Genomic DNA, 26,328 nt, shown 5'->3' on the forward strand with positions numbered 1-26,328 from the left:
AAGAATTTCTACTTAACTGACTTGCCTAGTTAAATAAAGGTCAAATAAAAAAAAGGTAGATGAAACACATTGGCATGATAACACCAGAGTACAAAACCTGTCAAAAAAAGGTAAACATTGAGGCTTTAAAACTCTCTCTCTGTGTTGTGTGGACATCTCTCTCTGTGTTGTGTGGACATCTCTCTCTGTGTTGTGTGGACATCTCTCTCTGTGTTGTGTGGACATCTCTCTCTGTGTTGTGTGGACATCTCTCTCTGTGTTGTGTGGACATCTCTCTCTGTGCCATCCAAAAAAGAAGTGGGACGTGGTGTCCTTCCTTGTGCTCCCCACTCTGGTTTGGTAAGGTGTCAGCTGCTTTCTGTATAATGTATGAAAACACAAAAGTTTCTGTGTCAATTGAATACAAGCAATCTTCAGACAGGTGATATTTTACAAACTAAATTATTACATTGATGTTATTGGACTGTGATCTAATCCAAAATCTCCTATAGGAGAAAATAAAGATATTTTACTGCCATACTTTTCTCCACCACTAGAGAGAGACACCCTCAAAACCTTCGATGGCTCTGCTCTGTAGTACCATAAGAAGTCCCTCACAAACAGCAGACACAGGCAGCCCAATTCTGATCTTTTTTACTCTAAATTGGTCTTTTGACCAATCACATTAGATATTTTTCAGAGCTTTTCTGATTGGTCAAAAGCCTAATTCTGATATTTTAAAAATACGAACAAGTGAAATAAAGATCAGAATTGGGCTGCCTGTGTAAACTCAGGCTTAGTGTATGAGAGTTCATGTGGAGGCCAGAGTAGTAAAGGTAGAGAATATACCTGTAGACAAGGAAGGGCAGCAACACTTACAACATGACACGCACAACACAAGATATTCTTAACTAAAGTTTCATAACATTACATTGATTAAATTGATTAGAATTACACAACTATATATAATTAAATATCCCTTCAGATATAGTGTTGCTATGTTAGATAACGATAACGATGAAGTTGTTGGTACGTGTGTTCAGCACTGTTCAAACTGTGCTGGTAGTAAAACATGCAGCATTGAAAAAGAAAAGGTGACACAAGGTTAATTGGAGCTGGGATATCTCAACTCAGTGCAACACTGTTTAGTGTTAGAGGATTACCAGGAAAGGCACAGTTAAATAGTAAACTTTACCCCTCCTCTTAATGATCATATGATGCTGGCCTATGTAACATAAGAGATTTTGGGGGAGTATACATTACAAGGAGGCAAAGGGGTTAGATGTCAAATGGCTGATTCTGTCTCAAGTCTGGGAAATTGTATTCTGTGTATCATATTTTATGGTAACATTATCTGAATTGAGTTAGTAGTTCTTAAAGTTATTTTTAGGACAAAGATAATCAAGCAATATTGTGCTTTCTTTCTGTCCACAGAAGGAACTTTTCAACACAGGGTGCTGCCACAGCATGTGCACATCGTCACTGACTGGAGAGGTGACCACAACACAGAGGTCACAAGACTACACCCTGGAGAGTGCAATATTGACCGCATCTCTCAAGACCACAGTGGGGACTCCAGCAGCCACAGTAATGGCTCCTGTAAAGATAGTATTGTTCAGGACAGAGCAGGGAGAGACGAGGGCCAGGACCAAGGCAGAATACAGTGGGAGGGGAACAGCTGCCAAGCTCATCATGGTGAGATTTAGCACAAGTCCGACAGTCAATATTGCTGGAATCAAGGAGCGGAATTATATCTGAGGATGAACGACATTATAAAAAAAGGGGTTTTGATTATAACGATGATAAGAATGAGGAGGACGAGGATGGATGATGATGTTGATAATGGTCATTTTGACAATGATACAGACTATTTTGCTTGTGTTTGGTGTGCACAGTGCAGAGGAGAAGGAAGACCCGGACCAGCTTCACTCCAGGTCAGGAGGAGAAGGAAGACCCAGACCAGCTTCACTCCAGGTCAGGAGGAGAAGGAAGACCCAGACCAGCTTCACTCCAGGTCAGGAGGAGAAGGAAGACCCAGACCAGCTTCACTCCTGGTCAGGAGGAGAAGGAAGACCCGGACCAGCTTCACTCCAGGTCAGGAGGAGAAGGAAGACCAAGACCAGCTTCACTCCAGGTCAGGAGGAGAAGGAAGACCCGGACCAGCTTCACTCCAGGTCAGGAGGAGAAGCAAGACCCAGACCAGCTTCACTCCAGGTCAGGAGGAGAAGGAAGATCCAGACCAACTTCACTCCAGGTCAGGAGGAGAAGGAAGACCCAGACCAGCTTCACTCCAGGTCAGGTGAAGGAACTGGAGAAGGTGTTCTTGGAGACCCACTATCCTGATGTCCACATTCGGGACACACTTGCCTCTCATCTGCAGCTCACCGAGGGAAGAGTACAGGTATGCTAGCATGAAACACCTGAGCCATGCTGAAATATATATACAGTATGAGCTTCTTATTGTACATTGATTACAAGTACAATTAATTAAACATGGTAGTATATGGGTTCAACAAAGATTTCTAATTGAATCTTACAAAAAAATAATATGATATTACAGCAATAATCTGTGAGAATTAAACATTGACACTGTTATGAAGAGTTGTCTTGAGTTATCACTGTTATCCATGTTGGCCATCTGGAGAAACATAAACAGTCCTTATCATCTGCTTGCATAAATCAAACACCAAGTTATCTATAGGAGGGCACAAACATCCATTTGCTATCATGCTAACTCATTCACTGTCGTCTTCAGATTTGGTTCCAGAACTGCAGAGCCAAATGGAGGTAGACTGAGACGCTAAGGGACGTGGAAATGATGGCCAGAGACCAGACCCCTATATGTACATCCACACCTGGGCTTCTTTATAGTGAGGTGGGTGTAATATAGTTGTAATCAAAACCAGCAAGAGTATAATTACATTGCATAGGCATCAAAACAAACTATTAATTACCTGTCAGATACAGATCTGCCAGATAAGGATTTTTTATTTATTTAACCTTTATTTAACTAGGCAAATCAGTTAAGAACAAATTCTTATTTTCAATGACAGCCTAGGAACAGTGGCTTAACTGCCCGAATGACAGATTTGTACCTTGTCAGCTAGGGGGTTTGAACTTGCAACCTTCTGGTTACTAGCCCAACGCTCTAAACACTAGGCTACCCAGGATACAGATACTCAGTATACAATGGAGGCTGCTGAGGGGAGGTCGACTCATAGTAATGTCCGGAATGGAGTGAATGGAATGGTATCAAACCATTGTGTGTTTGATACCATTCCAACTACTCCATTCCAGCCATTATTATGAGCCGTCCTCCCCTCAGCAGCCTCCACTGACAGGACAGTCGTGGCCGAAAGTTTTGAGAATGACACAAATATTAATTTCCACAAAGTTTTGCTGCTTCAGTGTCTTTAGATATTTTTGTCAGATGTTACTATGGAATACTGAAGTATAATTACAAGCATTTCAGAATTGTCAAGGGCTTTTACTGACAATTACATGAAGTTGATGCAAAGAGTCAATATTTACAGTGTTGACCCTTCTTTTTCAAGACATCTGCAATCCGCCCTGGCATGTTGTCAATTAACTTCTGGGCCACATCCTGACTGATGGCAGCCCATTCTTGCATAATCAATGCTTGGAGTTTGTCAGAATGTGTGAGTTTTTGTTTGTCCACCCGCCTCTTGAGGACAAGTTTTCAATGGGATTAAGGTCTGGAGAGTTTCCTGGCCATGGACCCAAAATATCAATGCTTTGTTCCCCGAGCCACTTAGTTATCACTTTTGCCTTATGGCAAGGTGCTCCATCATGCTGGAAAAGGCATTGTTTGTCACCAAACTGTTCCTGAATGGTTGGGAGAAGTTGCTCTCTGAAGATGTGTTGGTACCATTCTTTATTCATGGCTGTGTTCTTAGGCAAGTCTTCGCCTCACTGTGTGTGCAGATGCACTCACACCTGTCTGCTGCCATTCCTGAGCAAGCTCTGTACTGGTGGTGCCCCGATCCCGCAGCTGAATAAACTTTAGGAGATGGTCCTGGCGCTTGCTGGACTTTCTTGGGCACCCTGAAGCCTTCTTCACAACAATTGAACCGCTCTCCTTGAAGTTCTTGATGATCTGATAAATTGTTGATTTAGGTGCAATCTTACTGGCAGCAATATCCTTGCCTGTGAAGCCCTTTTTGTGCAAAGCAATGATGATGGCACGTGTTTCCTTGCAGGTAACGATGGTTGACAGAGGAAGAACAATGATTCCAAGCCCCATACTCCTTTTGAAGCTTCCAGTCTGTTATTCAAACTCAATCAGCATGACAGAGAGACCTCCAGCCTTGTCCTCGTTGTCTTGGCTGGCTGAAGGACTGAAACAAGGTGCAGCATGGTAAGTGTACATTTCCTCTTTATTCAAAAAATGACGCCGATAAAATGAAGAACAAAAACTAAACCGTGAAGCTTTGGGCTATGTGCCCTGAAAGAAGACAAAGTTAACTTCCCACAAAACAGGGGGGGGAAAAGGGTACCTAAGTATGGTTCTCAATCAGAGACAACGATAGACAGCTGCCTCTGATTGAGAACCACACCAAACACATAGAAAATCATAGAACATGGAACATGGAACACACCCTGACCAAACCAAAATAGAAACAGAAAACGCTCTCTACGGTCAGGGCGTGACACTCGTCAACACTCACACCTGTGTTAACGAGAAAATCACTGACATGATATCAGCTGGTCCTTTTGTGGCAGGGCTGAAATGCAGTGGATATGTTTTTGGGGGATTCAGTTAATTTGCATGGCAAAGAGGGACTTTGCAATTAATTGCAATTCATCTGATCACTCTTCATAACATTCTGGAGTATATGCAAATTGCCATCATACAAGCTGAGGCAGCAGACTTTATGAAAATTTATATTTGTGTCATTCTCAAACTTTTGGCCACGACTGTATATGTGATTGTATAAGACGTGAGTCATGCTTGAGACAGTTGACAAAAACTTCAATAAAATGATCCTGTCATTTGTTTCCATGACAAAACAGGGTGAAGAGGCTATCTATCTGTTTCCGTTGAATGCTTGCTCACTACAGTACGGGCCATTGCAACTACTACAAAAGCTTTACCCAGGGATATTGCCCTTCCAACCTTTTCTACCTATGTTGCTACACCTGCATCATGTTGCCATTCCCCATCCCAATAGTCACTTTCAGTTGACACAATGAACACTAAAGAAATGTATCTTCAAAAGCTTTGTAAATAGGATGTATCTGTATGTTGTCATCTGTGTCCGTGATGAGGGAATCCTGATGCTGCTATCTCAGAAGCTGTTGAAACTGATGAATGAATTGATAATTGAGTATTATCTCTCACAGATAAAGCAATATGGCTGAGTAAAGTGAATAACATTTTTGTGTTTTTTTTATCAACTCACTCTCCACTCATCCAGATATGTTGACTGGAATTGTATAATGATATTGTACATACATGAGTACACGTACATAAATAAATACTGTAATACATCTAATTCCTAATGATTACATTTGTATGGTCTGTATTTCTCATGCGGCTGTGGTTCTGAAAATCTTGTTTAACATTGATGATAATCCCTATTCTAGGACTTCTAATGCTATAAATATATGTGAAAGTGTACATTTCCATATATATTTACAACAGAATGCATCTGAAGCTGCTTATTCAACCTACAGTACTTGTGTTTTGGTGATAACTCTCAATACGGATATTATGTGAGGAGTGTATTTCTGAGTACAACGGTTTAATGGCATAATTATTTGCAGGACAGAAGGTTTAGGTCTCATCACACTACCTCCTGTTGTCAATCTAAGATAGTGTCACTATTGTACAGTGGTGGGCCGTCAGGGCCAGCAAGGCCTTCTCTGCTGGCCTAAACATCATCAGAATATAATTTAAAAATATATATTTTTTCCCACAAATATGTATTAAATTATTCCCCAGAGTAAGAGTTATACTCTTCATTTCATAGCTTTCCTCTTGGTTGCACTGCTTCCAGCCCCAGGTTGAGATTTGGAGGGCTGGTCTTTATGTTAGATCTTTTATCCAATCATATTCAGCCATCATGAGTTGCCAGGGGTCTAAAATCTGCCCTCAGGCCTTCAGAATCAACAGTGCGGGCGCTTGTAGCTTGAAGTGAATGGAAATTAAAATTTAGTGTCAACCAATCAGCTTTAGAGTTGGCTATTGTACGCCTGCTGGCTGGCTCCAGTGTTACACAGGAGCCAGCTAGCAGGCGTAGTGCGTGCACGTCTTTTGATTGGATTACCAATATTGAGAGGCAGGTCCTATGGGCAGGTCAATGCAGAACCTCAGAACTAGGAAACTGAATTTGATAAACAAATTAATTTGCGTACTACTAAGCTGTTTTTTCAACCCACAATGGCGGAAGGAGGAGAAGATATCGATTTAGTCGAGGATATAATTTAACGGCATTCTCAAGACAAACTTTTCAAGAAAAGTTAGACATTGTAAGGAGAGGTTGCCCAACGCCGACGCTACAAAGCCTGTCACAGGTGGGAAAGGGGTTCGTTCGCCACTTTCAAAGTTCCAACTACGAGCGCTATCAATGGCTCACAGGCTCCGAGAAGCACTGTAAATTGTACTGCTGGGAATGCCTATTATTTGCAAGTGATGGATTTGGTGTTTGGAGCCACACGGGCTTTGCAAACTTGAGTTGTCTAACCAAGGCAGTAACGAGACACCAAAGTACGGCTGGGCACTTACAAGCAATGGTGCTTTTGAAAACTTTTGGGGACACCCGAGTGGATCTACAGCTCAACGAACAAGCGCTCAGGGCAAGGAGCCGCACAATGAAAAGGTGAAGAAAAATAGGGAAATATTTAAAAGACTCATTGATTGTGTCATGTTTTTGGGTGACGCCTGGTTATACTGCGTTTCTGTCTAAATGTATAGTGTCTAGAGCCATGGCATCATAATGATGGTATTAAGAGGTGGATTAATTTGGGTGGGACTGTGTAGGACCTCACTGGAGGCCCAGGCCTCAGGCCCACGGCACGCCACTGCTATTGTATGACTGTCACGCCCTGGTCTAGTAGTATTTTGTGTTTTCTTTATTATTTTGGTCAGGCCAGGGTGCGACATGGGTTAAGCATGTGGTGTGTTTTGTCTTGTTTTTTTGTAGGTATTGGGATTGTGGTATAGTGGGGTTATCTAGAAAAGTCTATGGTTGCCTGAAGTGGTTCTCAATCAGAGGCAGGTGTTTATCGTTGTCTCTGATTGGGAACCATATTTAGGCAGCCATATTCTTTGAGTGTTTTGTGGGTGATTGTTCCTGTCTCAGTGTTTGTTTGCACCAGATAAGGCTGCTTAGGTTTTCTTGTTTTGTTAGTTTGTTCATGGGTAGTTTCTTTATTAAAGAACCATGAATCAAAATAACCACGCTGCATTTTGGTCCGCCTCTCTTTCACCGGAAGAAAACCCTAACAATGACATACCCGTTTGACTTTCACATTTTTGCTCAATGTGTTTATAGTCTACAAAGATCTACTATTGCGTGCCCTAGCAGCCCTTCCCTTCCTTTTGCTTTCTATGGGTGTATTGTTAAATTGAGCTATAGCTCTCCTTATCTTCATTTGAGCTGGGGTTATTTACGGGTCAGATGGTGAATTCAGAGAACTACACTTCCAAGAATTTCAGCTATATTTGACCCATACTGACAAAATGTAGACAGGATATAACCTTTTAACTTTTTTTTTGTGTTATCCTTGACGATTGTAAGTGCATTGTGTCCACATAATGTGGTTGTATTTTATGTTTTTTTTAATGGTCAAATAAATTCAAAAAGAATACAGTATATCTTGTCCTAGGCAAGATACAGTACTGTTATGGTTCCAGTGACTCAGAATGTTGGACCATATAGTGCTTGCAACCTCATAGACCATTTTGGTTTCTGAAAAGGCCACATACGGAATGAGTTAACTGTATAACTCACTTTGGAGTAAAATTGTCTGCTTATACCTGAAAAAAATACATATTCTTATTTATCACTTATACATATTAACAATGTTGATACACCAATTAGTTAAGTAAAGGTGCATGTGGAAAGTGAAATGATTAACAAATAAAAAACACTCACATTTTCTGTAGTACAATTGCATTTTATTGGACATTTATTCTATATTTATTCCACTGAGCTTTTATTTTGTACTACTTTTCAAATTAATTACTTCTATTTGTATTACTGTCACATTTTTGAGAGGTGAATCTGCAAGTACGCATTTCACTGTACTGTGTACAACATGTGTATCCTGTGCATGTGACAAATACACTTGACTTGACTTGAAGTAATTACTATATGGGGCCAAATGGTGCCATTTTGGATTTGTCGAACATCTCATTCCAACATCATGGGCATTAATATGGAGTTGGTCCTCCCTTTGCTGCTATACAGCCTCCACTCTTCTGGGAAGGCTTTCCACTAGATGTTGGAACATTGCTGTGGTGACTGATGTTGTGCGATTAAGCCTGGCTCGCAGTTGACGTTCCAATTCATCCCAAAGGTGTTCGGTGAGGTTGCAGTCAGGGCTCTGTGCATGCCAGTCAAGTTCTTCCACACCAATCTCAACAAACTATTTCTGTATGGACCTCACTTTGTGCACGGGGGCATTGTCATGCTGAAAGAGGAAAAGGCCTTCCCCAAACTGTTGCTGCATTCACCTAGCATCCACCAAACCCAGATTCATCCGGCGGACTGCCAGATGGTGAAGCGTGATTCATCACTCCAGAGAACGCGTTTCCACTGCTCCAGAGTCCAATGACGGCGAGCTTTACACCACTCTATCCAACGCTTGGGATTGCGCATTGTGATCTTAGGCTTGTGTGTAGGTGCTACGCGCTTCAACAGTCGGCGGTCCCATTCTGTGAACTTGTTAGGCCTACCACTGAGCCGTTGTTGCTGCTAGATGTTTCCACTTTAAAATAACAGCACTTACAGTTGAACGGGGCAGCTCTAGCAGGGCAGAAATTTGACAAACTGATTTGTTGGGAAGGTGGCATCCTATGACGGTGCCACGTTGCCAATGACGGTGCCACGTTGCCTATGACAGTGCCAAGTCACTGAGCTCTTCAGTAAAGGCCATTCTAATGCCAATGGAGATTGCATGGCTGTGTGCTAAATTTTATACACCTGTCAGCAACGGGTGTGGCTGAAATAGCCGAATCCACTCATTTGAAGGGGTGTCCACATACTTTTGAATAGATAGTGTCCCTCATCAAAGACATATTTCAGACAGGTTTTTGTGCTTATAAAGTAAGTCAGAAAGACCATAAGTTACCTTGCCTTTGTCGGTCATTTGGAAGAAGTGAACAATCAGGTATATACATTTCTGTTAATAGGTTTCTTCTTTAAAAAAACTGCCTGAAGCAAGCACTGTAAGTTATGATCCTTACTGGCCATTGCTTTGATGTGGGATGTTCCTGTATCATCCATTAGATGACAATGTTGAGTGCAATTAATGTAACCAACATTAACCCAGTTCAAATGACTCTGCTTGTATTTTTTATTTTTTATTTTGTAGCATAATGAAGCTAATTTAACATTTAAATTATTTTATGCATATAATACACCATAGACATGGGCCTATATGGTTTGGTCATTTCTTAAGCATAAAACACGAATATTGACAGTGATTGAATCCAATATATCTTAAGAAGATAACCTTTTCGGTATCTCTAAAGATAATATTTGCCTAATAATTGTATATTTTTCAAAATTCTGATCTTCACAGGTTTCAGGTAAACCTATTAAAATGTACTCAGACAATACATGTTATTTTCTCAGCGTTGACAGGCAAGATGCGTCGACGTGTAGTCCTAGTGACGCCATGAGAGATGGGTGCTTCGTGGACCACTTTTCTTCATAAAAATCGAGAGATGGCGTCCTGCACCCCGTGAATAATCAAAAATGATCATAAAGAATTGATGAAGAGATCACTCTACCGTAATGTATCATTATGCTACGACCCCTCAATTGAAGTAGGCTAATAATCGTCATCTTTCACGAATAGCCTATTCGTATTCCACCTGGCTTTCCCACATTTAACAGGGGGGTTGGTTCCGCTGGGTTTGTTTCAGCATCCTCCAACTTCCGCCTCTGCGTGTCCAACGCAGGGAGACAGGGAGAGAAGGGCGATGGCTGCCGGTGGAGGATGCGGGGAGACTGTGGATCAGTACCGGGCGGAGGTGGAGCGGCTTACCCAGGAACTTGCGGAAGCGAACAGAGAGAAGATAAGGGCGGCAGAATGCGGTCTTGTTGTGTTGGATGAGAACCAGACTCTAAAGCACCAGTATGCCGATCTGGAATCGGAACAGGAGACGCTGAAGCAAGAGTTGGAACAATTACAAGAGGTAGGTTATACAGTATGTTACAGTAGGATACAGCCTTTCTTTCCTTATTCAAGATAATTCAATGCTGTATGGGTCAATCAGGACCAAACCTATTATTAGATCCTTTTACTAGGTAGGCTACATGAAATGGCAAGATACATTTATTGTATATAAACTATAGCATGTTTATTTACATTTGGGTGAGCTTATTGCCATATGTTGGTAAATTCTGAGACATTAATGACATAGTATTTGTATGGAAAAGGTGTGTGTGTGTGTGTGTGTGTCAGTGTGTCAGTTTTTCCATTAGCTGATAATATCTGACTTTATGTAACAACAACAAAAAATAAAAGCAATAAATAAAATTGGCATCAGCCAATGTCTGGGAGAACAAAAAAATCCCGTTGCTAACTAAACATGTTTAGCCTATTCCTTGATTAAAACAACCATTCAATGTAAATATAGATTAATTTGCATAATTTAGTGGAATTGGTGCTTGTGTATTTTCGTTAGTTATTATGATTCTTACTTGTCACATGCGCACAACATACAGATACAGAGCCTAGTTTAAGCGGAAAATCTGTCAGACAGAGCAAGAGCTGCTGCTGCTGGAGTCAATTGTGCTTTTATACACCCAGTGATGCAAAAAGTACCAAATTGTCATACTTGAGTAAAAGTAATGATACCGTAATAGAAAATGGCTCAAGTTAAAGTGAAAGTCATCAAGTAAAATGTTACTTGAGTAAAAGTCTGAAAGTATTTGGTTTTAAATATACTCAAGAATCAAAAGTAAAAGTATAAATCATTTCAAATTCCTTAAATTAATTAAGCAAACCAGATGGAACCATTTTCTTGCTTTTTTAAATTCATGGATTGCCAGGGGCATGCTCCAACACTCAGACATTATTTACAAACGAAGCATGTGTTTATAGTGAGTCCGCCAGATCAGAGGCAGTAGGGATGACCAGGGATGTTCTCTTGATAAGTGTGTGAATTAGACCATTTTCCTTTCTTGCTAAGCATTCAAAATGTAACGAGTACTTTTGGGTGTCAGGGAAAATGTATGTGTATGTTTGTATCTGTGGGTTAGTTGACCCATGGGCATGGGGTTGCTGCTGTGAGGTCATTGTGAGCTAATAAGTAATACAGTTCTATCATTCATATACTATCATTTTAGATAACAATGAACATGGATAGAATATGTAAACATGTAACCATAGACCAGATATTCCCCCTCTGTATCACGTATGTTAGTGAGATGTACACTTTAGTTGTTTTCTTCCGATAAAGAGCCAGGCAGAAGCTGTATTGTGTTATTCATTTCTGAAGTGTTTCATTGTTACTGTAAAGAATATCATAAACTCCATAGGTACTGAGTTTTGTCTGCCTCCACTTGCTAGAGCTTGAATAACGTATGACTTCTTTTTTTCATTTTTATGAATTCTGTCATTACTGCAAACATGCATAAAGCAACAGGAAGGGGCAGCTGCTGACAGAGCTCAAAGCGCAAAGTCCTTATGGACATGGGGAAGCTATAGGGCTATTGGGAGGAGAGACTGGAGGCAAGGATGGTGGACGTGGCGAGAGAGGTGGGCAGTAATGGCAGTTTGATATGGAATAACTTCCCTTTGCAAAGCAGCCCGGTTCTATATCAGATTTAACCAGAGTCATCTCTTATAGTACGATACATGGGTAACAAGCACTTACAGTCTTAGTTCTCAGGATGTATTTTGCTGGCCTGAATCTAAAGCCTGGTTTAAACTACACTTTAGGGCTGTCCCGACTAAAATCAATCCTTGGTTGACCGGAAGTTTTCTGTTTTTTCGACCAATCGAAAACATTTTTAAAGGTGTATTTTTACATATATAATTAAATCAATTTAATGAAATCAACTATATTCATTGAGCTTGTCTGATGCTTTAAGCTTACGGTTTGATTAAATAAGACACACGCCTCAAGAGGGCGCCAGAGATCTAGAAACTAGAAAGAAAAAAAACTTAACCTGAGCCAACTATTCTCCTCCCACTCCTGATGGCTTTCACAGATTCTGCCATTACTCTCCTGAAGTTGCCGGTCATGAGGAGTCGGCAAACTTTCTCATGTTAAATGCCAATTTATCTTACCATTTCTGTGTACCAGTTATGGTTTTCATTTGCACATTTTTGTGAAACAGTAACTTATTTTGCCATTGCCAACTATATATAAAATAGCCTACATAAAATCAACAAATAAAAACATTGCAGCCTGCAGGTAGAAAATATCCTGATAAAAATGAATATCCTATGAATCTCATTGGCTACACATGGCCTGTATGTAACGAACTTGAAACATTGTATCAACTTTTAACTTGGGTCTCGCCTGAAGCTTACACTAGCGAACTAGCAACAATTTATGAAATATTCTGGGCCTTCAGGTTCCTCCGCCAGTGAGCTCGGGACCGAAGCAGCTGTAGGCTATTTGCGAAAGGGATAAGAAGCAGTGCTTGACTTGGGCAGGAGCTCACCGGAGCTGAGTACCAAATGTTCTACTGCTTGAGCTCCTGTTCCTCTTACAGAATATTAGCTTGAAGGTATTGTGGAGCTCTTGCTACTAAATATAAGCAGTACCAGCATCCAAAATGAGTACCAGGACCTATTTCAGTCCAAGTCAAGCACTGATAAGAAGTAATCAGGTAAGCCTATTTTATGACCTTTCCACTGGATCAGAGCAGGACATTTTCCCTTTCAAGCTGAGTGGTTATCGAGACCGCGCCTCATTAGCTCATTGTTATGTATGTATCCAAATAAATGTCTCTAAAAAACAGCTTAAACATTTGCAAATGCATCTACTTTGCTATTAGTCTTAAACATTTGCAAATGCATCTGCTTTGCTATTGTTCTGGGTTTCTGATGTGACTGTAAGTTAGACATAGTTGGCTTGCTAGAAAGCAAGGGATAAGAACGTTGCCAGCCAGTATGGCAATGGAACACTTAAAACGAACAACTGGGTCGCGTCTCTAGCAACCGAACCGATAGAACGAACGACCAGCCGGCTTGGGTAGCAACCCTAGATTTGTGTCAGGACTATATAATGTGGAAGGATAAAATAGTATGAAAAAATTCATGAAAATAACGTTTTTAATAAAAATATGTCAATCATTATTTTAATATGTTGGTAACCCGTTGAATAAAAGTGATAATGCCCTCGAAGCCGGTGTTTGGAGGACATATTAGCACAGTTTGCCGGCCCTCGACGAACAACAAATGTGACAATATATCCTCCAAACACTGGCATTATCACTTAAATGGATGTGCACAAATTGGCGGGAGAGAGAGCATTCTGGAGAGAGAAGTGCATTGTTTATCTGGGCGCATGTTCAATCTGACATCTGCATTGGCTATGCAGCATTTCATGGTTATATGGCCTCAGCAGAAGTCAGGGCATTTTAAAAATGTTATTCCACCTTTATTTAACCAGGTAAGCTAGTTGAGAACAAGTTCTCATTTCCAACTGCGACCTGGCCAAGATAACGCAAAGCAGTGCGACACAAACAACAATACAGAGTTACACATGGAATAAACAAGTGTACAGTCGATAACACAATAGAAAAGAAAGTCTATATACAGTGTGTGCAAATGTCTTGAGGACGTAAGGCAATAAATAGGGCATAGTAGCGAAGTAATTACAGTTTAGCAAATGAACACTGGAGTGATAGATGATCAGATGATGATGTGCAAGTAGGAATACTGGTGTGCAAAAGAGCAGAAAAGTTCATTAAAACAGTATGGGGATGAGGTAGGTAGATTGGGTGGGCTATTTACAGATGGACTATGTACAGCTGCAACAATCGGTTAGCTGATGTTTAAAGTTAGTGAGGGAAATATAAGTCTCCAGCTTCTCCATACTCCATACTTCTTGCGCTTCACAGATCAGTGTAGAGCTGTTGTCAAGGAAGTGAGTTTGTGTTTATACAGGATGTATAACGCCCACCAATTATGTCAATGCGGAGCTATACAGAGCCCTCTGCATTGTTACAAGATGTGGGAGGTGCAATGAGATGGAGTATGCAGCTCAATTTGGCCTCCTCATGCCTCTGGAGGAAATTATGTCACACTCTCCATATGGAGCCTCCGACCATCAAGCTCACTGAGATGGGCGCAAATATATATGTACATTTGTTACTGCTCGATTAAAACAATCTCGGTCGATCAACAGCCTAACGACCAAACAATCGACCAGTTGTTTGGGGTCATTGTGGTCAGCCCTACTGCACTTAGACCTGGGTTTAGACACCTTAGAAAGTTATTAGTGCCATATTTTTGGAGCTAGCCAATGACAGAGTTCCCTTGTGAACTTATTAAGTTTAGCCCTGGGCTAAGAAAGTTGATCTTTTACAAATCGATGATCTAGTGTTAAAGATTCCTAATCTGATATAGTTGCGGAATTTCACTCCTTGGTTTTGTCTTATGTCTTATAGCCAAAGAAATGTTGTCATTATCCTTTTCCCCAAAGCCAGTTTAATACTTCACTTATATACTGTAGTTGACATGAACTCAGTCTGGGAGTGGCCAACCTGAGCCTAAAAACTGATTGGAGAACATCTGCTCACTTATTCTCTTTCTCTCATTCTCTATTTCTACCGACACAGTGGGTGTTCTGTAGTTAATCCATGGCTGAGCATATATGGGCCAGATTAAAAAGTCATGATAATATCCCACTGGGCACACACAGGTTGGGTCAACGTTGCTTCCATGTAATTTCAATGAATTTATGTTGAACCAAGATGGAATAAACATTTAATTGACGTCTGTGCCCAGTGGGATAGCACGCTCTGGATGAGGAACTTAAAATATTAAATTCTACATGCATCATGGCTAGTTCTGTGTGCATTTATGGGTTGTATGCATTCTGCTCCACTAGCTGGACTTCAAAGGATGGTGTAGATATTTTTTTGCTTTCACTGGCACTCAGATTGCAGATCATCAAAATGAACTCGACCTCCTGCTACATTTGTATTTATACTTGTTTATTCAGATTGATAAAATATTGATTTTCAAAGCATTTTGTTGCATGATGTTTGTTTGAGTGTGTGTTGTGTTGATGCCACCCTTTCATCTGACGATCTTATGAGAGAAATAGAGAGACATACTAATGCCTAGCAGTATACTCATTGTTGGGGTGGGATTGGCATGGGGTGTCGGGTGGGGGTGTCGGGGGTCCATTGATGACTTTTGACCGCTTCTTTGGATTCCTCATGTTTTACTCAATGTTTAAAAAAAGTTCAAAATCAGATGTTAGGTACTACAATCATTGAATATTATATGAATCCTCTAAATTAAAATGAGCAATTTGGGTGCAATCTATTACCTTAATTTCTCAGAGATCAAATTATATATATATATATATATATATATATATATTTTTTTTAAATTTCTCCCAAATTTTGTGGTATCCAATTGTTAGTAATTACTATCTTGTCTCATCGCTACAACTCCCGTACGGGCTCGGGAGAGACGAAGGTCGAAAGCCATGCGTCCTCTGAAACACAACCCAATCAAGCCGCACTGCTTCTTAACACAGCGCGCATCCAACCCGGAAGCCAGCCACACCAATGTGTCGGAGGAAACACCGTGCACCTGGTGACCTTGGTTAGCATGCACTGCACCCGGCCCGCCACAGGAGTCACTGGTGCACGATGAGACAAGGATATTCCTACCGGCCTAACCCTCCCTAACCCGGACGACGCAAGGCCAATTGTGCATCGCACCACGCACCTCCCGGTCGCGACAGAGCCTGGGTGCGAACCCAGAGTCTCTGGTGGCACAGCTAGTGCTGCGATGCAGTGCCCTAGATGACTGCGCCACTTGGGAGGCCCCTATCAAATTATATTTCAACAAAATAATTTTTCAGGAATGCTATCTTATCTATTTCTAACAGTATAAACTACAGTACCAGTCAAAAGTTTGGACACTCCTACTTATTCAAGTTTTTTTTTTTTACTATTTTCTACATTGTAGAATAGTGAAGAGATCAAAACTATGAAATACCACACATGGAAAAATGTAGTTAAAAAAAGTGTTAAACATATCAAAATATATTTTATAATTGAGATTCTTCATAGTAGCCACCCTTTCTTTGACAGCTTTGCATGTTAAAGCATCACTCCCTGTCTCTCAAGAGGTCTGCTCCACACAAGTCTGCTTATTGATTTAGATATGGTGTTTTGATTTGTGTGTGCGTTTGTGTTTTCATATGTCTTTGTGTGTCTGTCATTGTTGATGTTTATTCTGACCCCAGCACGGTTGTATAACAGAAGCCAGTGTTGACTAAGCCACATCACTCTGGCTTGGCTGGGGGGCCCTGGCCGGATCTTAGCTGTGCTGACTTGGCAGGGCCTCAGCATGGTCGGTCCACTATAGTGATGAGTCTGTCTCAGAGACTAGGTCAGTCAGAGCAGAGGGCTCAGCAACACCAGCCCACACTGGGCTAGAAAGCTGTGGTTGCATTCTACACACTGACACATTCCTATGGACAATCAGCATCACTCAGGGGTGAACCCATACCTGAGAAATGTCAAAAACTAACGTGGTGTTGCTAATGACATGACGGTAATGACGTGTTGGTAATGACATGTCTGTAATGACGTGTTGGTAATAATATGTCGGTAATGACGTGTTGATAATGAGATGTTGGCAATGATGTTCTGGTAATGACGTAAAATCACCAACACTGATCAAACACAGACCAAACCGCCACTGTGCTCACTGTGTGGAACCATATAAAGTAACAATGTCAGTAGCTTACTGCATATGCATGTTTCTAACATCGATTTTCATGCTCTCCACAGACAGTTGCATAATGCTTATTGTTTTATGCCTGAAGGACAGAGCAGAAATAGGCTCTAGTACTGTTACACTAAAAGCAGCCAATACATTTTTATCTCTTATGGGTGAATCCCCAGCGTTTATAGAGTATTCGGGTTGGCTGTCATGGGTTGTCCATCGTTTACTCACAGACCAGTGTTTTAGTGACAGGCCCGGACTCCATGGTTGCAGCTGGATCCCTTTCCACAGTGATGGTGTCTCCATTACCCTCCAGTTCAAAACAAATCAAATGTTATTGGTCGCATACACATGGTTAGCAGATGTTAATGCGAGTGTAGCGAAATGCTTGTACTTCGAGTTCCGACAGTGCAGTAATATCTAACAAGTAACCTAACAATTTCCCAAAAACAACAACAATGGCTTGCGAAAATATTCACCCCCTTAGTATTTTTCCTATTTTGTTGCCTTACAACCTGGAATACATTTTTTGGGGGGAATTTGTAGAATTTTATTAACACAACATGTTAATAAACACTACCACTTTGAAGATGCAAAATATTTTTTATTGTGAAACAAACAAGAAAGTACACAAAAAATGTCAACTTGAGCATGCATAACTATTCAACCCCCAAAGTCAATAGGCAGGGCATCCCACGGAGCACCATTAAATCCATGATTTAAAAAATAAAAAAATAAAAAGGTTCTCTGGTTCGATGAGACTAAAATTGAGCATTTTGGCCATCAAGGAAAACGCTATGTCTGGGGCAAACCCAACACCTCTCATCACCCCAATAACACCATCCCCACAGTGAAGAATGGTGGTGGCAGCATCATGCTGTGGGTATGTTTTCATCGTCAGGGACTGGGAAACTGGTCAGAATTGAAGGAGTGATGGATGGCGCTAAATACAGGGAAATTCTTGAGGGAAACCTGTTTCAGCCTTCAAGAGATTTGAGACTGGGACGGAGGTTCACCTTCCAGCAGGACAATGACCTTAAGCATACTGCTAAAGCAACACTTGAGTGGTTTAAGGGGAACCATTTAAATGTCTTGGAATGGCCTAGTCAAAGCCCAGATCTCAATCCAATTGAGAATCTGTGGTATGACTTAAAGATTGCTGTACACCAGCGGAATCCATCCAACTTGAAGGAGCAATTTGGCCTTGAAGAATGGGAAAAATTGGCTAGATATGCCAAGCTTATTGAGACATACCCCAAGAGACTTGCAGCTGTAATTGCTGCAAGAGGTGGCTTTACAAAGTATTTACTTTGGGGGATGGATAGTTATGCCCGCTCAAATTCTGTTTTTTTTTTTGTCTTAATTCTTGTTTTTTTCACAATAAAAACTATTTTGCATCTTCAAAGTGGTAGGCATGTTGTGTAAATCAAATGATACGAACCCCCAAAAAGTCAATTTTAATTACAGGTTGTAAGGCAACAAAATAGGGATAGAGGATAGGCCTATCAGAGGAAACTAGCGGAAGGAGGAGAAAGGACATTACAGCAGCATAATATTAGAAGCTCTACATCCAGATGTGTGCTCATCTGAACAATGATGACAACTCCATCAGCAAGTCAACCAGGCTGAAAATCATTTACAGATATACTTGACAGTACAGCAGATTACACAGGCTTCAAGTAAGAAATACTTTTCAAAAATACATTAGGTAGGTATCGGCATGTAGTGTACTAACCACCTAGACATGGCTCCCTAGTCCTACACAGACTGTCACATATAGGATTTAACCCATATAATTTTCTCTATGCTGTCACACACGTTCAGGTCTGAAGTGTGACTGATGTCTGTCTGAGGAGCACAGCTCTAACATCACTGGAGGTTTCTGCTCCCAAGGCTTTAATAATAGCAGAGAATGTTAGAGGTTCAGTGTGCCACAACTCATCCCTGTCGCAGAAGGCTCCTTGCTTAGCTTGCATGCATACAGTCTTATATTTCACAGGAAGTGTATGATTCGATATTACACTATATATACAAAAGAATGGGGACACCCCTTCAAATATCTGGATTCGGCTATTTCAGCCACACCCGTTGCTGACAATGAATACAATCGAGCACACAGCCATGCAATCTCCATAGACAAACATTGACATTAAAATGGCCTACTGAAGAGCTCAGTGACATTCAATGTGGCACTGTCATAGGATGCCACCTTTCCAACAAGTCCGTTCGTCAGGTCCCTTAGTTCCAGTGATGGGGAAATCTTAAAGCTACAGCATACAATGATATTCTAGATGATTCTGTGCTTCCAACTTTGTAGCAACAGTTTGAGAAGGCCCTTTGCTGTTTCAGCATGACAATGCCCCCATGCGCAAAGTGAAGTCAATACAGAAATGATTTGTTGAGATCGGTGTGGAAGAACTTGACTGGCCTGCACAGAGCCCTGACCTCAACCCCATCGAACACCTTTGGGATGAATTGGAACGCCGACTGCGAGCAAGGCCTAATAGCCCAACATCAGTGCCCGACCTCACTAATGCTTTTGTTGCTGAATGGCAATGTTCCAACATCTAGTGGAAAAACTTCCCAGAAGAGTGGAGGCTGTTATCACAGCAAAGGAGGGACCAACTCCATATTAATTATGATTTTGGAATGAGAAGTTTGATGAGGACGTGTCCACATACTTTAGGTCATGTAGTGTATATGAGATATCATCAACCTAAGATACATTTCTCCAGGAAGGACAGCTAAGCATGGTCATAAATCATGTCACATTCCCTTGGATAACAAGGTGTTACTTTAAATGTAAGGCTTCAATGAGTACGGTTACATGCACACAAGAATGCGATTATTGTGGATTGTGTCAGATGAATATAATAGTTAGATTAAACTTCTTCGGGATCGGTGTCCCTTCCACGGGACGGTTGAGCTAATGTAGGCTAATGCGATTAGCATGAGGTTGTAAGTAACAAGAACATTTCCCAGGACATAGACATATCTGATATTGGCCGAAAGCATAAATTATTGTTAATCTAACTGCACTGTCCAATTTACAGTAGCTATTACAGTGAAAGAATACCATGCCATTGTTTGAGGAGAGTGCACAATTTTGAACATGAGAAGTTATTTATAAAGAAATTAGGCACATTTGGGCAGTGTTGATACAACATTTTAACAGAAATGCAATGATTCATTAGATCAGTCTAAAACTTTGCCTACATACTGCTGCCATCTAATGGCCGAAATCTAAATTGCACCTGGGCTGGAATAATACATTATGGCCTTATCCCAGAGTCGCCTCTTCACTGTTCAAATCAAATCAAAGTTTATTTGTCACGTGCGCCAAATACAACAGGTGTACATTGAAATGCTTACTTACAGGCTCTAACCAATAGTGTAAAAAAGGTGTTAGGTGAACAATAGGTAGGTAAAGAAATAAAACAACAGTAAAAAGACAGGCTATATACAGTAGCGAGGCTATAAAAGTAGTGAGGCTACATACAGACACCGGTTAGTCAGGCCGATTGAGGTAGTATGTAGATATAGTTAAAGTGACTATATATGTGACTATATATATATGATGAACAGAGAGTACCAGTAGCGTAAAAGAGGGGTTGGCGGGTGGTGGGTGGCGGGACACAATGCAGATAGCCAATGTGCGGGAGCACTGGTTGGTCGGCCCTAATGAGGTAGTATGTACATGAATGTATAGTTAAAGTGACCATGCATATATGATAAACAGAGAGTAGCAGCAGCGTAAAAAGAGGGTTTGGTAGGGGGGAAGACAATGCAAATAGTCCGGGTAGCCATTTGATTACCTGTTCAGGAGTCTTATGGCTTGGGGATAAAAACTTTCCAACTTTCTGACGTTGAGACTGGTGTTTTACGGGTACTATTTAATGAAGCTGCCAGTTGAGGACTTGTGAGGCATCTGTTTCTCAAACTAGATACTCTAATGTACTTGTCCTCTTGCTCAGTTGTGCACCGGGGCCTCCCACTCCTCTTTCTGTTCTAGTTAGAGCCAGTTTGCGTTGTTCTGTGATGGGAGTAGTATACAGCGTTGTACGAGATCTTCAGTTTCTTGGCAATTTCTCGCATGGAATAGCCTTAATTTCTCAGAACAAGAATAGACTGACGAGTTTCAGAAGAAAGTTCTTTGTTTCTGTCCATTTTGAGCCTGTAATCGAACCCACTCCAGATACTCAACTAGTCTAAAGAAGGCCAGTTTTATTGCTTCTTTAATCAGAACACCAGTTTTCAGCTGTGCTAACATAATTGCAAAAGGATTTTCTAATGATCAATTAGCCTTTTAAAATTATACATTTGGAGTAGCTAACACAACGTGCCATTGGAACACAGGACTGATGGTTGCAGATAATGGGCCTCTGTACACTTATGTAAATATTCCATTACAAATCAGCCATTTCCAGCTACAATAGTCATTTACAACATTAACAATGTCTACACTGTATTTCTGATCAATTTGATGTTATTTTAATGGCCCAAAAATGTGCTTTTGTTTAAAAAACAAGGACATTTCTAAGTGATCCCAAACTTTTGAACGGTAGTGTATGAGGTAGAAATGTGACTACTATTTGACTACTATTGTAGGGAGGCGAGATTGTTCTTGAGGAGTTCAGTTATGAAGCTAAGGATTAGGACGCCATATTAATCATGGATGATTAATGGTTGTGCTCGGTGGTGGGCATGGTAACCATCTCTGTAGTTCTGGGCCTGTGGCTGGAATGTGTTGGAGTCCATAGGAAGACCAGCTCAAAGTCACTTCAGTTAGCAGGCTGGAGATAGAGGACCTCTGTGTGTCAGAGATTAAGTTATTGTTTTCATAATGTATTGTGTACTTTTATAACGAATTGCCTCCACTACATTGTAGCAGAACTGTCTTCAATGCCTAGTTGGAGAAACTTTGTTGATGCCTGATTGTTCACTTCATTGACAATGCCACTGAAACCTGTCTTGGTGTGAAATGAAGATGAGTGAAGATCTGAATGTACTCTCAGTTTGACAGGTTGTGGCATATGGAGAGAACATTGAAAAGTTAGAGAATAGATGAACATTTTAAAAACTTCAATTTGCAAAAGTATGCTTATTAGCCCTACTTTGCTTTGCTGAATCTGCCTACTGTGGCTGTGAGTGTTCCCTTCATCCAGTGACTAAAGAAGGAGTGGGAAGGAGATCAGCTTCAGCCCTACTGTGGGGACAACTCTGGTAGTAAATCTGTATTTTCTGTCTGGAAAAAGAGACAATGCAGAGATGCATCATGTATGTCATTACCCTGCTCTCCACCTCCTTCCTGATGACATCAGCATTGGGAAATGGGAAAGGGGAGGGCAGAATCGATACCCCATGAAATCCCCTTCCCCCCTGCAAAGTCTCACCTCCCTCTCCCTGCAACTCCTTCTTTCCCCCTCACCTTTCCCTCTCCTTCCCCCTCTCCTTCCCTAGCTTCAGAGAGACTCCCATGTGGCTCCCCCTGGGGAGAGGAAGGGGGAAATATGCATTGATTTCTGCATGTTGGTGTAAAAAATATATTATGCCTGAGAGGCATTGTGTTGGGCTGCGTAGTAAGTAACCTGCAGTATGTGGAGAAGCATGTGGAAACGAGAGGGAGAGGGACGTGACATGGAGGTGCGGGTGTTATTACTGAGTACACAGAGGGACGAATGACAGGAGAGGGGTGGAGGATGACACTGACCTGTCACACTCCACAGAAAGTGATCTTGTGTGTTGTTTCAGGCCTTTGTGACAGTGTGGACATTGTGACGGTGTTGACTCTGGAGAGAAGAGGGGAGTGGGTCGCAAGCAGATTACACAATACGCAATAGTAGGAGAGGTGTGGCCTGCAGAAAGAGAGATAATGACTTGGCATTTAAAAATAGGGAGCAAATGTGATAACTGATACATGTGGGGTAGAAAGTTTACCCTTTAGGCCTTGCAAACTTGAACAAATCGAGCGGGCAAAGAAATGTGAAGAGGGGCATTTATTTAAGTTGGTATGGCATTATCTAAACAAGGTACATTTGACTTGGTTTTAGATTAAGCATTAAAAAGATGGTTACTGTGAGGATTAAGTCAACTTTGACGTTCATAAGATAAAGCTAATCAATCATGTTGCCAGCGGGGCCTCTTAGAAAGTCTATACCCTGTATATTTAGTCGATGTGTATATTTAGTCCCCTCTGTGTTTTTTGTGTCCTCCCTTGTGATTCTCGCATGAGTAAGTCAAGGTCTAATGCAGGTCTATGGGAGCAGCCTGGGGTGCATCCAAGATATCATGTTTTTCAAATAGCTATTTTTACTGCAGTGAAATGATTCTGGAAAGGGAACTGGACTCCTGTGCCTGTAGGCTTCTGTATTGATTGTAGAGCCCTACTTCAGCTGTTTGTGCAGCAAACTCAACTTTGAAGTCACTGCAAAAAGGAATGGACCCATTCACAAGGGAAGGTTTGTTTTAGTTGGTTTTATACCCAAATGACCTGTTTTAGGCTATTTTGAGGAAACTATTTCTGTTTATTTTTCTAAGTATACTTCATGTACTTTTCACTGTTATACACTTTTGTATGTCAGTGTGAAACAGCTCTATAAGACCATAAAATATCATGGTAAAGTATTACAGTTAACTTGAGACCTAAAGTAACACAGTGCTTTGGGTTTCATTTGCTAAATAAGATGGAAACAATGACCCTTCTGAACACAATCGAAGTAAAGCTTCTGCAAGCTTTAGTTTTCATGTCTGTCATGTCATAGATGTTTCCACGCAAACTGAAGCAATTTTGGGGTGGGATCCAGTCTTGTTTCATGTTTCTCATTTCATAATCTCTCCATGGAGGAGAAGAAAAAGAAGGAAGAAGAGGAGGGGAGATAGCAAGAGACCATTTGATTCCGTAATGACCTTGGGAGGAGTTCTCCTGTGATTATGGAGCAATGACATATACAGTTGAAGTCGGAAGTTTACATACACCTTAGCCAAATACATTTAAACTCAGTTTTTCACCATTTCTGACATTCAATACTAGTAAAAATGCCCTGTCGTAGGTCAGTTAGGATCACCACTTTATTTTAAGAATGTGAAATGTCAAAATAATATTAGAGAGTAATTTATTTCAGCTTTTATTTATTTTATCACATTCCCAGTTTACATACACTCAATTAGTATTTGGTAGCATTGCCTTTAAATTGTATAACTTGGGACAAACGTTTCGGGTAGCCTTCCACAAGCTTTCCACAATAAATTGGGTGAATTTTGGCCCATTCCTCCTGACAGAGCTGGTGTAACTGAGTCAGGTTTGTAGGCCTCCTTGATCGCACACACTTTTTCAGTTCTGCCCACAAATTTTCTATAAGATTGAGGTCAGGGCTTTATAATGGGCACTCCAATTACCTTGACTTTGTTGTCCTTAAGACATTTTGACATAACTTTGGAAGTATGCTTGGGGTCAATGTCCATTTGGAAGAAACATTTGCGACCAAGCTTTTATTTTTTTAAATTTTTTTATTTTACCTTTATTTAACCAGGTAGGCTAGTTGAGAACAAGTTCTCATTTGCAACTGCGACCTGGCCAAGATAAGGCATAGCAGTGTGAACAGACAGCACAGAGTTACACATGGAGTAAACAATTAACAAGTCAATAACACAGTAGAAAAAAGGGGAGTCTATATATACATTGTGTGCAAAAGGCATGAGAAGGTAGGCAAATAATTACAATTATGCAGATTAACACTGGAGTGATAAATGATCAGATGGTTATGTACAGGTAGAGATATTGGTGTGCAAAAGAGCAGAAAAATAAATAAAAACAGTATGGGGATGAGGTAGGTGAAAATGGGTGGGCTATTTACCAATAGACTATGTACAGCTGCAGCGATCGGTTAGCTGCTCAGATAGCAGATGTTTGAAGTTGGTGAGGGAGATAAAAGTCTCCAACTTCAGCGATTTTTGCAATTCGTTCCAGTCACAGGCAGCAGAGAACTGGAACGAAAGGCGGCCAAATGAGGTGTTGGCTTTAGGGATGATCAGTGAGATACACCTGCTGGAGCGCGTGCTACGGATGGGTGTTGCCATCGTAACCAGTGAACTGAGATAAGGCGGAGCTTTACCTAGCATGGACTTGTAGATGACCTGGAGCCAGTGGGTCTGGCGACGAATATGTAGCGAGGGCCAGCCGACTAGAGCATACAAGTCGCAGTGGTGGGTGGTATAAGGTGCTTTAGTGACAAAACGGATGGCACTGTGATAAACTGCATCCAGTTTGCTGAGTAGAGTGTTGGAAGCAATTTTGTAGATGACATCGCCGAAGTCGAGGATCGGTAGGATAGTCAGTTTTACTAGGGTAAGTTTGGCGGCGTGAGTGAAGGAGGCTTTGTTGCGGAATAGAAAGCCGACTCTTGATTTGATTTTCGATTGGAGATGTTTGATATGGGTCTGGAAGGAGAGTTTAGAGTCTAGCCAGACACCTAGGTACTTATAGATGTCCACATATTCAAGGTCGGAACCATCCAGGGTGGTGATGCTGGTCAGGCGTGCGGGTGCAGGCAGCGAACGGTTGAAAAGCATGCATTTGGTTTTACTAGCGTTTAAGAGCAGTTGGAGGCCACGGAAGGAGTGCTGTATGGCATTGAAGCTTGTTTGGAGGTTAGATAGCACAGTGTCCAAGGACGGGCCGGAAGTATATAGAATGGTGTCGTCTGCGTAGAGGTGGATCAGGGAATCGCCCGCAGCATGAGAAACATCATTGATATATACAGAGAAAAGAGTCGGCCCGAGAATTGAACCCTGTGGCACCCCCATAGAGACTGCCAGAGGACCGGACAGCATTCCCTCCGATTTGACACACTGAACTCTGTCTGCAAAGTAATTGGTGAACCAGGCAAGGCAGTCATCCGAAAAACCGAGGCTACTGAGTCTGCCGATAAGAATACGGTGATTGACAGAGTCGAAAGCCTTGGCAAGGTCTATGAAGACGGCTGCACAGTACTGTCTTTTATCGATGGCGGTTATGATATCGTTTAGTACCTTGAGCGTGGCTGAGGTACACCCGTGACCGGCTCGGAAACCAGATTGCACAGCGGAGAAGGTACGGTGGGATTCAAGATGGTCAGTGACCTGTTTGTTGACTTGGCTTTCGAAGACCTTAGATAGGCAGGGCAGGATGGATATAGGTCTGTAACAGTTTGGGTCCAGGGTGTCGCCCCCTTTGAAGAGGGG

At 41.4% G+C, this 26,328-nt stretch overlaps 2 protein-coding genes across 2 annotated transcripts in view; one reads left to right on the plus strand and one right to left on the minus strand.

The window, feature by feature from the left end:
- Nucleotides 1-293: 293 nt before the first annotated feature.
- LOC139374214 (pyrin-like) overlaps nucleotides 294-26,328 on the minus strand; it is a 40,132-nt gene continuing 14,097 nt past the window's right edge. The window contains exon 3 of the mRNA XM_071115246.1: nucleotides 294-358. Coding sequence (XP_070971347.1) covers nucleotides 348-358 — 11 coding nt within the window. The 3' untranslated portion in view covers nucleotides 294-347. The remainder of the gene's footprint in view (nucleotides 359-26,328) is intronic.
- LOC139374205 (protein bicaudal D homolog 1-like) overlaps nucleotides 10,154-26,328 on the plus strand; it is a 71,301-nt gene continuing 55,126 nt past the window's right edge. The window contains exon 1 of the mRNA XM_071115228.1: nucleotides 10,154-10,369. Within this exon, the coding sequence (XP_070971329.1) occupies nucleotides 10,154-10,369 (216 nt within the window). The remainder of the gene's footprint in view (nucleotides 10,370-26,328) is intronic.

This window comes from Oncorhynchus clarkii, chromosome 2 (genome assembly GCF_045791955.1).
Source record: "Oncorhynchus clarkii lewisi isolate Uvic-CL-2024 chromosome 2, UVic_Ocla_1.0, whole genome shotgun sequence".
Taxonomy (NCBI): domain Eukaryota; kingdom Metazoa; phylum Chordata; class Actinopteri; order Salmoniformes; family Salmonidae; genus Oncorhynchus; species Oncorhynchus clarkii.